Raw genomic sequence first — 13,888 nt, forward strand, 5'->3', positions numbered from 1 at the left:
TCTCTTCTGCACCACCTGCTGTTTGGCCCAACCCTGTCTGGAGAGGAGAGGACGGAGAGACACAGAGGCAGGAGATGATCTGTCATCTTCGGTTTGTTACCGTGCTTCATCAGATTTCCTTTTCTTTCTCGCCCAGTTTGGGATTCCAGGTGTCTGCGGAGCATCTGAAAAGATCCAGCAACTGAATTAGCCGGGACAAAGTAAAGTTTGGAGAGTAAATGAGAAGCGTGGAGTTTACCTCGACCAGGTTGTGTTGTTATGGAAACCATGCACTTATATATTTATGCAGTATTTGCTCAACTGGCTCTTAGTCTCAAGACCATGTAAACACACCGCACAAGACCTTTCTTAGTTTTCCCATCAATATGTTTGATAGATAACTTATCTACTGAGCTGTATCGATTATTGATTCCCTACAACAAAACACATGAAACCATTCTTATTTACTCTTCATTCTCAATACCGCAATTACATTTAGATAAGGCTAAAACACCCTGAGCCTTCACTCTCAATAAGGGCGAAACAGAACAGACCCTTTGCTTCTGGGAAAGGAGTAACATTAACATAATCTGAACTAATCTCTGCATCCAATAACTGTGGCTATGGAGACCTGTTTGATGTGGTGTTGGCTAGTGTAATGTCTTTGACAGCCGGGTGGCGTTAACTGCAGATGCCTGCAATAATTGCAGACATACAATAACCATCTGTGACAAAAGAGCTATATATATATTGATATGGAGCAGGCTGCATCATGTCAAAGCACTATATTGACCCCTACATTATCTATTGATATCATAGTAGGTTTATTCCCAAATGATCAGTATGCAGCTGCAAAGGTTGCAGTGGGTAGTCGAAACAACTTGGAACCCAACATATTTGAAAAATGTTAAGACAGAAATGGATGAAATCATTGAGACTAGGAGCATCTCATCAGGATGAAAGGAAAGCACTGGACACAAGGGTCCATGACAACAAGAATTTACAGTTTTGCCTCCAAAAGACAGAATGTGACTCTGAGGTCTTCACATGGTGGGAAGGTCACTTCATCCATTGACAGCCAGAGAGAAGTCAAGGCCAGGGCTGGATCATTGCCTGGAGGTTTGGGGTTGCAGCTCCTTTGGCAGCGCTATGTGCACCAGCTCCAGGGATTTGAATGTCATGCATCAACAACAGACAGCCAGTGGAGTGAGTGAAGACAGGACAGGTCACAGCACTCTCGATGTCCACAACTCAAGCTTGGACATGGTGGACAGAGTTCTTGGTATAGTGGGGTACAATTTGGGATTTACAGGTTACAGAGGCAACTTTTGAAAAGTTGAAAAGCTAGTTCAGGCAGTCAACTGCAATGCAATGTTACACACATGACATCCTCTTCTGTTTATATCAATGCACCCTTGTAATAAGGCGGTCTATTTAAATGGTCAACAGCCTGCCCGCTTGTTTCTGCTATACTCATGTGACATTTCACAAGTCTGTCAACAGTCCAATCGGGTTGCTTTAAGAAAATTACCTCAATCATGTTTTAAAAAGTGGGGGAAACTGGAAATGTTCTACTTAATTCTGGGCTTTGCAGTAAAAAAAATGATAAGATATTCCTGATATCTTTTACTCGATTACCGAGTTATGGGGAATAACTGAAGACAATATCTGTCGATTTAGTGCCGATGAGGAAGAGAGAACATTAAGCATTTATTTTGTTGTTGCATCCTTTTGGCATCGGGTAGCGGATTGGTCTAAACAATCAATCAATTTACCTTCATGCCCTCTCAAAATTATTTTGGGTTTTCAAGGTGATCAAAATACATCACTGAACACTGTTGTGTAAATGTATACATTCAATACTCCAAGAAAAGCTGGTTTTGAACATTTTAGTCCTCAGACATGTATTATTATTTACAGGAAAAGATAAGTATGAAAAGTAGAGCAAAAAGCTCAAATATAAATAAATGGTGGCAGCTGGTGGCCTTGCTGACACAAACAGCAGTTTGGGTTTTTGACAAGGGAGGCAACAGGAGAGAATTGAATCTGTGGGTTAGAAGAAGAGGTTTTTAGTTGTGGTAGAAAGTCTGGGTCATACACCAAGTCTGATGTGTGTGATTTTCTCTCTGCCACCTGAAATCTCAGTTATTCAGCCTGCATGACTTCACACAGATAAGGGGAAAGTGTGGATGTGGAGGTCAGTCAGTGAACAGGTGCTAGAGACTGTCAAAGAGAGGAGGGAAGAGGAGAAGAAAGCGAGGAGAGTGTCCACATTCCCCTGATGGCGTTAGGTGAGACCAAGTTAATGAAGCGAGTGTTAGTCAGACGCAGCACTGAAGCAGAGCAGGTAAAATGGGTTACATTTGATTTAATATTGGTGGAAACATATCTTCGACATACATGTTACAATCAAACACGTCAAACAAAGTATATACTACAGTTTGAAGCCCAACAAAGCAGTCTTGGTATTTAACCAAGACTGCTTTGAGGAGTTGTGGCATTGACTCCACATTATAAATCACTTCCAAGTAACTGATTAAATAAGCTAGGGTTAACTAAACAGTGATCCTAATCTGGAAAATATACTCTCAGAAAAAGGATCCTGCATGTGCTGAAACTGAATGAAATGATGTGTGAGAGGAAAGGGTGATATAAACAACTTGAAGAAGTAATGAGGTGTGTTGCAGCAAACATTCAAAGCGGCAGGTTGTTCTTTTCTATGTCTTCTTCTGTCACCTACATGGCACATCATCTACCTTCAGGACTTTTGCCTCTTCATGATCTATGACTCTGAATTGACGCATTGTGCTTCAACTACTCCTCTATCAGACCTCTCCAACGGCAGTCCTTTGCTGAGAGTTTGAGAGACAGGATGCACTCCCTGTTCATGTCCACTGGGTGGCCCACTGGCATCAACAGTGAGTGATGTTTGGCAAGGTGATGAGAATATGAACATCACTCCACAGTCAGAGGTGCTGAGAATGGTGAGGTGAGTGACGTTCAAAGAAGCCGAGCGCTCGATTATTGGATTATACGGTAAATTACAAGGAGGATCCAACATTTGCATTGGTCTCGGTTTTATTATGATAACCATGAAATCATACCATAATGCTGAAAAAATATTATGACAATAACATTTGTTTTCTTGGATAAAAAAGGGGCTATCTACCAATGAAAAAAAAACCCCTCCACCGAGTGACATCTAATCAACAAGACAACATTACCAGTGCTGTTAATGGGAAGTTGTGGGGTTTAACTGCTTGTGGTCGGGAGAGGGAAAGTGGGAGGTCTAGAGCAGGAGGGTACAGCACCCTCATCTGCCTCCACTTACCAGTCTGAAGTGCTTCTGGCTCCATCTAACATCTCCCACAGCCACAACCACAACCTCTGAATGGAACATCCTGCACAGTCCAGCTCCTCTGCACTTCTTCAAGGGACATTTTTGATATTTAGCTGATGCTGGAATTTTATTGTTAGTGTATTTTATTTTTTTCTGAAGAGGAAAAGTAAAGAACAGGAGTGGCAGGGGAGGAAGGGTGGATTGTTTTTAAAGTATCTGCCCCCCTGGTCCACTTGTCTCCCCAGAGCTGAAGTGATGTGGTGGGTCAAAGATGAAAGCTCCTTTCTCAAGTCTCTGCTCTGTTCTGTTCTGCAGGATTGATATGGTGGAAGCATTTAAACATGTCAAGGACAACATTGGAGACAAGAACTGCAGCAGTATTATTCTCTTCACCAATCTCAGGAGTAAGTTTTAGATGCAGGACAGTGATCAGTTCAAACGTATTCTACCTCTTTTATCTATGTTATGGCTTTGGTTAAATCCGACTCGGGATCAGAACCAGCTCGGCTTTACATCATGTGGTCTTTTTTATTTGATCTCATTATATTTGAGTCATTTCCCCTGTTCTTTTTCCAGTGTGTACACTCAAAACCCGGTCAAAACTGCATTGTGAATTGCATTTTTAAGGAAAAAATATTCACGGATTATGTTTGCTTTTCATGTATCAAACACAAGTTTTAAATGAATTCAAGGAAGTGCAGGAAGGTGGACACAAAGACTGCTGTTTGTGTCCCATGTGATAGTACCAAGTTTGTTGCCTAAACATAAGTTTTGCTTCAATTTTGGTATTCATTGTATGCCAAACCATTATGTTTTTTTTACTAAACCTAATCAAGCAGTTTTGTTGCCTAAACCTAACAAGGTAGTTTTGTAGCGTTCATTGTTTTGTTTGAATTTACAACGCTTCCACGCGTTTCAAATGATTTTATGTGTCCGTAATCTAGGAGAACATAAGTTTCCCTGGAAAGGTAACAGAGAGTGCAGTGTAATTGTATGGGAACATAATTTTGTAGGAGACACGGTTGCTCAAAATGTCCAACCTTTTCTATCTGAATTTTTTTATATTAAACGTTTTGTTACAGGAGTATAATTCCCTCACGGATCACATTGTGAGACAGATTTCTAAAAAACTGTGAACTGTTTCGCCTTGTTCTTGTCATTACATTCTGCAGCCCAATTTGAGCCACATTAAGAAAAACAATGGTGGTGTAAGGTTGTGTGTGTGTGAAATCTGGTCAACAGCCAGATAAAACATTTGAAGCTACAAGCCAAATGTTCTGGCTACTAGGTGGTCTGATGTTATGTTAGACTGAAGTTGACCCAAATAATTTAGGTCTGGATGAACTAAAGGAGAAAAACAACATGAAGACTAAATGTAGCACATTAAAAACTGTGCTCTGTCAGCGTTACCATATTCCCAGATGGATGCTTTGACAGTTAAGAGCTTTTCCTGATGCAACCGGAGGAAAATGATGCAAAACCTTAATTTTGACCGCACACAGCTTCATTTCTGTTACTTATCTAAACCAGATATCCTCTTGTATGTTAAGAGTTTAGAAAGAAATTTACATTATGGAAATATACTATTAAACTTGTATTGTATGAGATGATTGATACCACTCGTATCCGATTACTGGGTCGGTATGGAGAAGCCAGCACGAGTACAATTAAAAACGTTTTCCAACCCAAAAACCCAGCCGAGTCTTGCCAACTGTTTACCAATGAAAGAAACTAGCAGCACAAACTCCAAAAGTTGTGTGATGATGAGAATGATGAATGAAAACAACAAAAGTGGCTATTGTTAGCATCACAGCTGTCAAGCTAGCAGCTCGTGGAGGACTCCGGTGAGTCCGGATTGGTTAAAGTTGTAGTTATTTAAGAGCCTTGTGTGACTCGTACAGAGTGTCTGGTGCATCGTATCAGACGCCGAAGGGCACGACAAAGTCTGTGTTTGTCGCTCTGGGAAGATGTTTTTTTGTCAGAGCATTTGATTTATTGATGTAGGGGTGTAAAGACAATTTCAACAAAGATAACAAAAAAGGTTTCTAAAAATACATTACCCACACTAGCTGCCAGTTAGCTTAGCTTAGCATGAATCCTGGAAACGGGGAAACAACTAGCCTTGCTCCGGAATCTCCACTGGTTGCCTGGCACATAGCTATAATCAGCATAATTAGACAGTAGCCTAAGGACAAGAAAGTAACTGGTTAAAACAACAACAACATATTATTAGTACTCTATTGGTTGATTACGACCTAGTTCTTGTGACCGGTGCATTTACAGACGAATGATGTCAAACTCTTTCAGCCGTATTACATCTTAGAGGAATCCAGCCCCGTCGCATCATTGGTTTCCTGCTTGATAAGAAAATGAAAAATAGCACATAAACACACATTGTAACTGCACTGACTGATGTTTTGTGTCCTTTGCGTGTTGTTTGCTTGATCCAACACAATGAAGTGAAAACCCTGCAACTCCAGACCTCAGAGGAACCATGACAACCATGTTCAATTCACTCCATTATCATATCATTTCCAGATGTAGGACATATAATTCAAGAGCTCCCCCTCCTCCTGTTGGACCTCTTCTGTTTGCTCTGTGGTTTGGCTCCTCCAAAGATGTTGAAAATATATACAGTATTGTGCAATCAAATGTTACTGTTGCTGTGTCTGATTCTAGCAGCGGCAACAGCTGATGCACTCCTCCGTGCAACATGGGTCCTCACCTCTGCATCTATTGTAACCCATCTAATTACAAGTTAGATTTTCACCTCTTCACCTCTTCACCTCAACCCTCCTAGCTTCCTGTTGCAGCACTGTTCTTTTCAGCTCCTACTTGCAGGCGTTCACACAGCTCTCAGTGTGCAGCATTGTTATCAGACGTAGCCTACACAACATTGTTTTCACGGAGAATAGCAGCAGTATTGGATGTTCAGACCCACAGAAGACAAAACAATTCCCAGAATGCCTGGACCGCTGTTATTTTCCCCAGTCAGAGAGGCGTGGTTGAAGGGCCTCGCCACAAGCAGTCTGCTGTCAGCGTGTGGCGACCTCACTCCCACTGTCACTGCAGCTCACAGGGAGGGGGAACCTCGCTGCCCACCATCCTGACCCGATCACTGGGCCGAGGAGCTCGGATTAACAGTATTTTGACTTGAATCGTGCAGTCAGTCTTCTTCAAATAAAAAAAGTAAAGTGAGAATAGAATAGTTTCCATTTCAAGGGACATATTTGGGAACAAAGCAACACTTCCAAGTTCTGTCTCCAACAAACTTGTCAAATTTGGATAACTTTTAAAACACATTTGGCATTAATCATATCAAACAGCCTTTACACAACAGACTGCAGAGCAGATGTTTCAAAATAGTTTCATCTTGAATATTGTCAGTTTCATTGAAATAAGGAGGAGTGGCAATAGTTAGTTTATTGTTTAATCAGTCTTGGACTCAGTTGACAATAGAGTAGATCACTTACAGAATCTAAATATATCTATCTCTCAGAAAATAACACTGTGTTTTTGAAAGAGCATTATATCTTCTTGTAAATCTCTCACATACAATATATATATACACACTGTTTTGTATTATACACATACACTTGCATACACAGTCACAAAAAGCATCACATCTGAAAGTGGTTTAATCTGGACTTCTGAGGTTTTGCCGTTCAAATAGATAAAATGCAGCTGCACACTTTGGACACGCGAGAGCTTTGAGGGCGTTTCTACACTTCTGGTCTTCATGTGTGTTTCAGCAGTTTAACTGAACTCAGTGATTATTGCTCCAATGTCTTCGCACTGGTATGAGATCACGGCCCCTCTCAAATAATAAACCAAACTTAAGACCTGAGCAGTCATCCGAGTCTGGTGTGATTTTGAGCCCAATTTAATGAAGCTTCATTTGCTGGTTGTTTGCATCGTGCAGTCGGTCCATTAGTGGTGATTGTTAATTATTCTCTCTGCCAAGAAATAAGTCCCGTCTCTCAGCAAGATATTTCGAAAACGAAATTAAAAAACATTTGAATTTTAGTGCTAAAAGTGAGGCCTTCTTGTGCAATTGCAACCACATTTAGATGGCACATATCAACTCCAAGCCTTCTTTACTGGGTGGTGGTGTTTTGCCTACAGGTGGAGCTGCAGCAACACGGTAAGGTTAGAAGGGACTTTTATTTATCCTCCAACAATCCGTTGACATTCATTTTTTTGTAGTCTGATGCAAATTCAGATCCAAAACTGAATTTCAATCCACCTAACTGTTTTTTTTTTGATGATCAAAATATTAAGTTTAGATTTTTGTTGGATGCCTTTTAGTTACATGTCTCTTCACAAAAATAAATATCAGTTCTTTCCAGATTAACTGCAGTAACGTACGGGAACATGTTCAAGTGTCACATAATGAGAAAACTGTGAAGCACTCAATTCTAGTCACGATAAATCAAGTGTCATTGTTGATTAAATAAAAGTTGGTGTTTTGGTAACTGCAATCTCTAACGTTATATAAAATGGACACCATGTTAACAAAAGCTGCTTGAATGTCCTCCTTCAGACCGCCACGCGCTTTGACTCATCCCACCATGTGTGCTCCTGTTTGCCTTCCAATCCTCGATGAATAGGAAGCTTTGGGACTTTGAACTGGGTTCAAATAATGATTAACTGTGTCACCATACGTACATGTTCTTTCTGTTTTTTTCATCATACTGTAGCACATAATGTAAACACACAGACTCAGTTGAAAATAAACAGTACTTCTAACTGATTGACTGCAGATACACACAACGAGGGCGGGGCTATGCAGCGAAAATCTAAATGTTGAACACTGTTTCACATTTTACAGCCCAACAATTTCAGCTTTATTGTTAATTTAAAGGTGTAAATTAAAACTCCACAAACACAAGCGCCCTTCATTGATTGTTGTCTGTGAGTGAATATAACAGTGTGTCTCTCTTCACAGCATGATTACAACACTGGCCCTCTAATCCAGAAAGCACAGAACACAACTACAGAAACGCAGCGATGCAGCGACACTCATGCAAAAGCAGGTTTTCTATATATTTTTCACTTCATAACTGGGGTTCATCACCACTAGCAAAGCAGCTCTACCATCAAACGAGCAGATGACCTCACTGGATATGGGCGGCGTTACAGTTGTGCATCAAAGCGTGCGGTCGGCAGGTGATCGACAGGCAAGTCATTTAGAATCTGTGAAGGATGTGATAGCGCCTCTCGAGTGATGAGGCACGGCTTCATATTTTTACTGCGCAAAACCTTCCAAGCACTCAAACAATTCAGGGAATGCACATGCCACCCCCCCGGGGCCCTCTCTGTGACACGGTGGGACTTCACTGACCCCGTGTGAGGCTCTCCATGTGTGACTCCTCAACAAACTCATCGTGGGCTGAAGCTGAAGGAGTTGATTTGAACTGCTTATGGCTGGTGATGTGATTTCAGAGATCACAAGAGGTACACCGGTTATGTCTGAATACGAGCTTTATACGAGCATTTCATGCAGTACTGTGTGACTTCAAAGTGACGTTGATGTATATTCATATACTTGATATTTGTAGTGGAGCTTGACAGATGCCTGTGAGCCTGTCGAAACCTCACAACTCAATTTATTCAAAGTGAAGTGAGAACGCCTCTTCGTAGCAGCACCTACGTCTAGCTGTAGGGCAGTACTGGTGTCAAGAAAGAAAAGAACTTTTGAAATGAAGAGACCGTTCATATTGTACTCTACCGTTAAAATGTGACAATGATTTACTGTGATAACGAGGAATCACTCGTCAACACATTGAAGTAAAAAGGGAATTCCCGCTCTGTAAAGGTTGAACAGTCTTCTCATTCAAGTGATCAAGGCCTCTCGTTTGAGGGCAGCAAACACTGACGTTTACTGTCAGCGCACAATGTGATGTTGACACATGCAATGCAAGTTCATTAGCTGTGGTGGGTCACTGATATACTGGCCCACCATCCATCAATGCATTCTACAGTTTATTGTTAAACAAAATAACTACGTGATTATTTATTTATAGCTAACTGGTTTTCTGCTTGTGTGATAGGAGAACGCATCGTGCATCATTTATTCAGTATTTTAGTTTGAACTTAAAACCTACCTAGTAGCATATCGTGACTCGACAGTGAAATTTAGGCGGTCATGCGGTCAAACCTGCACACTGTCAGCAGGATATTCACAACACACCCGTATCGGGGGAGCTGCATGCACTGCCGTGGTAGAGTGCTTGAGAGCCCCCTGCCAACAAGATATTTCATGAGTGTGTGTGTGTTGTGTGTGTGAAACGCTGGGTAGTTATCAGCTGATTGTGCCATTTTACCGCCCACAAACTAGACGCTCAAGTATCTCAGTGGAGAGCTTCACTCAGTGACCACAAAAATAACAGCACTTAGTGGTTTTTGCTTGGTTTGTCCTCTCACTGCGGAGCCTGGATAGATCAGATCAAGTTCTGGAAGGTGACAGGAAATTCCACAGTTAGCTACGTCGCTCTTAACACAGTTCCAGAGCAGCGAGGGAGCTCACTCAGATACTGGTTCCGTAGTGGGGAGATAAGTGCTGGCTACGCCAAGAGGTTGAAGAGGGGGGAGCGGGGGGTCTCACGTCACCACTTGCTGCACTGTTGAGCGTTCATGAGGGCAGGACTGGTCTCTGCAGTGCAGCCTCCTGAGCAGCCGCTGAAGCTTGTTGGAGAAGTTTTTGTTCATCTGCCGATACATGAGCGGCATCGCAAAGCTGCTGGAGAAAGCCAGCAGCTTTGACACACACCTCAAGAAATAATATGTCGGTAAGTAATGTGCGTTGCTAATGTACCCCGGTGCACCGGCTACAGTGTGTACCAACAGGGTCATGTAGTACGGGGTCCACAGTACAAACTGTACACAGACCGAGGCGAGCAGCAGTCGGTGGATAGAAGGGTCCAAGCGAGCCGAGTCCTGGTCCAGAGGCGTGGACTCCTTCCTGATGCGCAGAATGAGCACAAAGGCATAAAGAACGGCCACAGCTGGAACCACGTAGCCGATGAACATCATGATGGCGTCCGCTGCCTCCTTGTTTTGCATTTTGGAGCACTCCACCATCTTGGTGGAGATGTGGTTGCACACGTAGAAGAGCAGCGAAGAGAAGCTGGTGAGCACCGCGCCGCCCCAGATGAACCCACACACGTGTTTGGTGTTGTACACGCTGGACATGTAGGTACGCGGCAGCGCCCGCTCGATGTAGTAGTCCAGACTGAGCAGCGTGGTGGAATACATGATGACCAGAGAGGAGACGTTGAAGAGGATGAGCAGGGTGATGTAGACCTCGTTGTTGTACTCCCACGCCTGCCAGCGGGTGAAGGTGGAGCTCAGCAGCTCCACGGGTGCCACCAGGTTGAGCACAAGGCCCGCGATGGCCATGTTGACGAAATAAACATCCGGCATGGTCATGGACACCTTGTTGGAGAGGTTGACCACGACCAGCAGCACGTTGTAGCACAGCCCCAATGGGAAGCACACCAGGAGGTAGATGAGGGAGAACACGGATAGGATGAGGCCAAAGTCCTGGCAGAGCCGGAAGTCCACGCTGGTGTCCGTCTCATTGTAAGCCGTGCAGAGCCACATCGCTGGGCTCCCACACGGGTCAGGTCTCTCAATGGGTCGCCTGCAGGCAGAGAGGGAGGGAGACAGGAGTTAGTCACAGAACAGATGGTAAACGTCACAGTTTATCAATTACCCAGTGATAATGAGAGCCATGTAATATTGACAAAAATCATGACTGTAAGAACATGGCGGTGCACGGCAGCCTCTCCCTATGTCGATATGAAGGGCTCATTCTAAGCTAACGAGAACACGCTTCTGAAAACATAGTTATGAATAGTATATTCCATGGGGGCCCCTCTCTGTTTTTGGTTTCCATGCTGGCTAGAGGAGCAAACAAGGCCGTAACACGTCGGCCACGGCTCAGACATTATGCCCCGGGTAACACTGTTAATTTCACTTCACCGCATCTGACTGGCTGAATACAAACGGCTCACAATGTGTTTCGTTTGCTAGCCTAACCTCAAAGTGCACCACTTCCCCTCACACTGGAAAGAGCAAGGTCTCTCTCTCTCTCTCTCTCTCTCTCTCTCTCTCTCTCTCTCTCTCTCTCTCTCTCTCTCTCACATGCTGAGGCATTGCTAGCTGTGCAGTCAGCAGCCTGATAAATAAAAAAAAAAAAAAACACTTTACTTGCCTGACGCTTTGGTGCAACTACTCTAAAGCACATGGACCTTGTGTTCAGGTTGACTGGGGTTTGAGAGCGTGGTGATGGGTTAGATTTATAAAGAGTGAAATGTGAAGCGAGCTCTGGCGGAGGGTCAGAGAGGATTGAGTCGCGGGGTCGGAGTTCGGGGCAGGGTCAGAGAAAACCATGCGCATGTCGGGAGCGTTTGGTATCAAGCTTGACGAGGGCGGCACGTTTTGAAAAAAGCTTATGCAATGCTGCCTTGCATTATTAATGCATGACATTTTAAATAAATTATTCATTATTCATTGGTCAAGGAAGTGGAAGATCGCAAGGCTAACGATTGCAGGGAAAAGTCATCCAAGTTCACTGCCTTTTATTTCCTCCCTGATCATTTGGAAGTTACTTTCCCACATGTTGGAACGATCCTGAGCAAATCAACTTAAGAATATAAAAAAATGTTTAAAATGAAACTTTTCAGGAGGATGAGTAACGATGCCAGTAAAGGGGAAACATTCTTACGTAACACCACTACAGAGGGGCTGTTTTGGCCTTCAGCCTCAGACACAGACGCACAGACACACACATGGGCTCAGTCCCTCCTCTACACACGACTCCAATTGGCTGCAATGGGACTACAGTGGAGGCTGGACCTCAGAGCTCAGAGCTGGACTGGACCAGGATCAAGGAGGGAGAACGTGTAGAGTTACTCTTCACCGGGACGGGAGCCCCGGTCAGACGTCTTGTAAACACGGCTCTCCAACATAAGCAGCTCGGTGACTCACTGACTAAACAGGCCTCGACATAACGAGCTGTGGATTACGTCCTTTTCTCTGAATGTGTTGTAGATTGCAGGAAGTTTGTTTGCTTTTCACTCCTAACAACAACCCCTGATCACTTAAGGAGATAGTGACGTAAGAAGTTGGTGATTATTAAAGAGGCCGCGGTCCATTGAGGCTGGATGTCCCCACTCATTAGCACCTGCTGTGTACAGACGCTTCAGCCACCCTTTCATTACCAGTGCGGCTCACGCCACAGCTGCTGAGAGCCTCTCCTGATATTTTGCATGAAAGGGTCTGTGTTGCACTGGTGTCAGTTTGTTTCCACATACTTTGCTTCCTGTTAGACTTTCGACAGTCTTTGATGCAAGACCGTGACAATTACAACCCGATGAGAACGTAGAGATGAAAACTGAAGCCACGGCATTCACGATGCGTACTGGACTGAAGGGTGAATAGAGGAAACTGAAACCTCGGAACTTCCCACGTTTACTGACTGGAAGTGACAGAAACTTGATAGCATGTAAACACATATTTTGTTCAACACTTGTGGGATTTCACTCTCTTAAAAACAGGCCACTCATGGAACAGTTTATGCAAAATATGACACATGAATAGACACATGAATAGAGAAAACAATGCCAGTATCTACAATATTAGAGAGCAATTAGTCTCCTATGCATTTCCTCTAAGTCACCAAATAATGAAAACACGGAGCCCACACTAAACAATACTGTAAAATCATGGTTTTCATGCCAAGTCTGTGAACAACCACTGCCATCTTTGCAGCGTCTGCATCAACTCCCAGTGGGCCACCTCCACTTTCACTGCACTTCAGCTCGGCACACTTCACCAGCAGCCCACGAGAATGAAATCTCTCGTTTCCACTCTGCTGACGGGACAAACGGGGCGGACGAGGTGAGAGAAAAACGTCTACTCCTAGTCATACCGTATGAGCTGTGTCTGTTTGAGTTCAGAGGAATAAGTGCCACTTCAATTTGAAGTGACTGTCAGATTCTACCAAAACTACAGAAGGAAGTGGTGATGTTGGTGTTGGGTGAAGATATGCTGTTAACATATAAGCAGAACAACTGTTATTATAGCGTGTACTAATACTTCCTGAGGCATGTTACTTCTCAATAGACAATAATTATGCAGTAATCTAAGTATGCAAATGAGTTATTGAAGTATGCATGCGAGTAGGTGTGAATAAAACCAGGAGAAAGGTGGCATAGCATAAAGGTGCCGTACGTACAATTACACGGCTGAGTAAGAATAGCTTAAGCTGCTGTAAGAGCTCCTCTTGATGACTTAGACCGCAGCCATAGACTTGGTTAAGCCCGGCCTGAACTTTTTGCTCCACTCCATGTCAAAAGTGGTGAAGTCAAATACATATATACATATATATATATACACATATATATACATATATATATACACATATATATACATAAATATATATACATAAATATATACATATATATATACACATATATATACATAAATATATATACATAAATATATACATAAATATATATACACATATATATACACATATATATACACATATATATACACATA

At 43.0% G+C, this 13,888-nt stretch overlaps 1 protein-coding gene across 1 annotated transcript in view; it reads right to left on the minus strand.

Annotated features, from left to right (window-relative positions):
- Positions 1-9,596: 9,596 nt before the first annotated feature.
- Positions 9,597-13,888, minus strand: part of gpr146 (G protein-coupled receptor 146) — a 17,219-nt gene continuing 12,927 nt past the window's right edge. The window contains exon 2 of the mRNA XM_031862371.1: positions 9,597-10,964. Within this exon, the coding sequence (XP_031718231.1) occupies positions 9,923-10,924 (1,002 nt within the window). The 5' untranslated portion in view covers positions 10,925-10,964 and the 3' untranslated portion in view covers positions 9,597-9,922. The remainder of the gene's footprint in view (positions 10,965-13,888) is intronic.

This window comes from Anarrhichthys ocellatus, unplaced genomic scaffold (genome assembly GCF_004355925.1).
Source record: "Anarrhichthys ocellatus isolate YVR2014 unplaced genomic scaffold, GSC_Weel_1.0 scaffold26, whole genome shotgun sequence".
NCBI lineage: Eukaryota > Metazoa > Chordata > Actinopteri > Perciformes > Anarhichadidae > Anarrhichthys > Anarrhichthys ocellatus.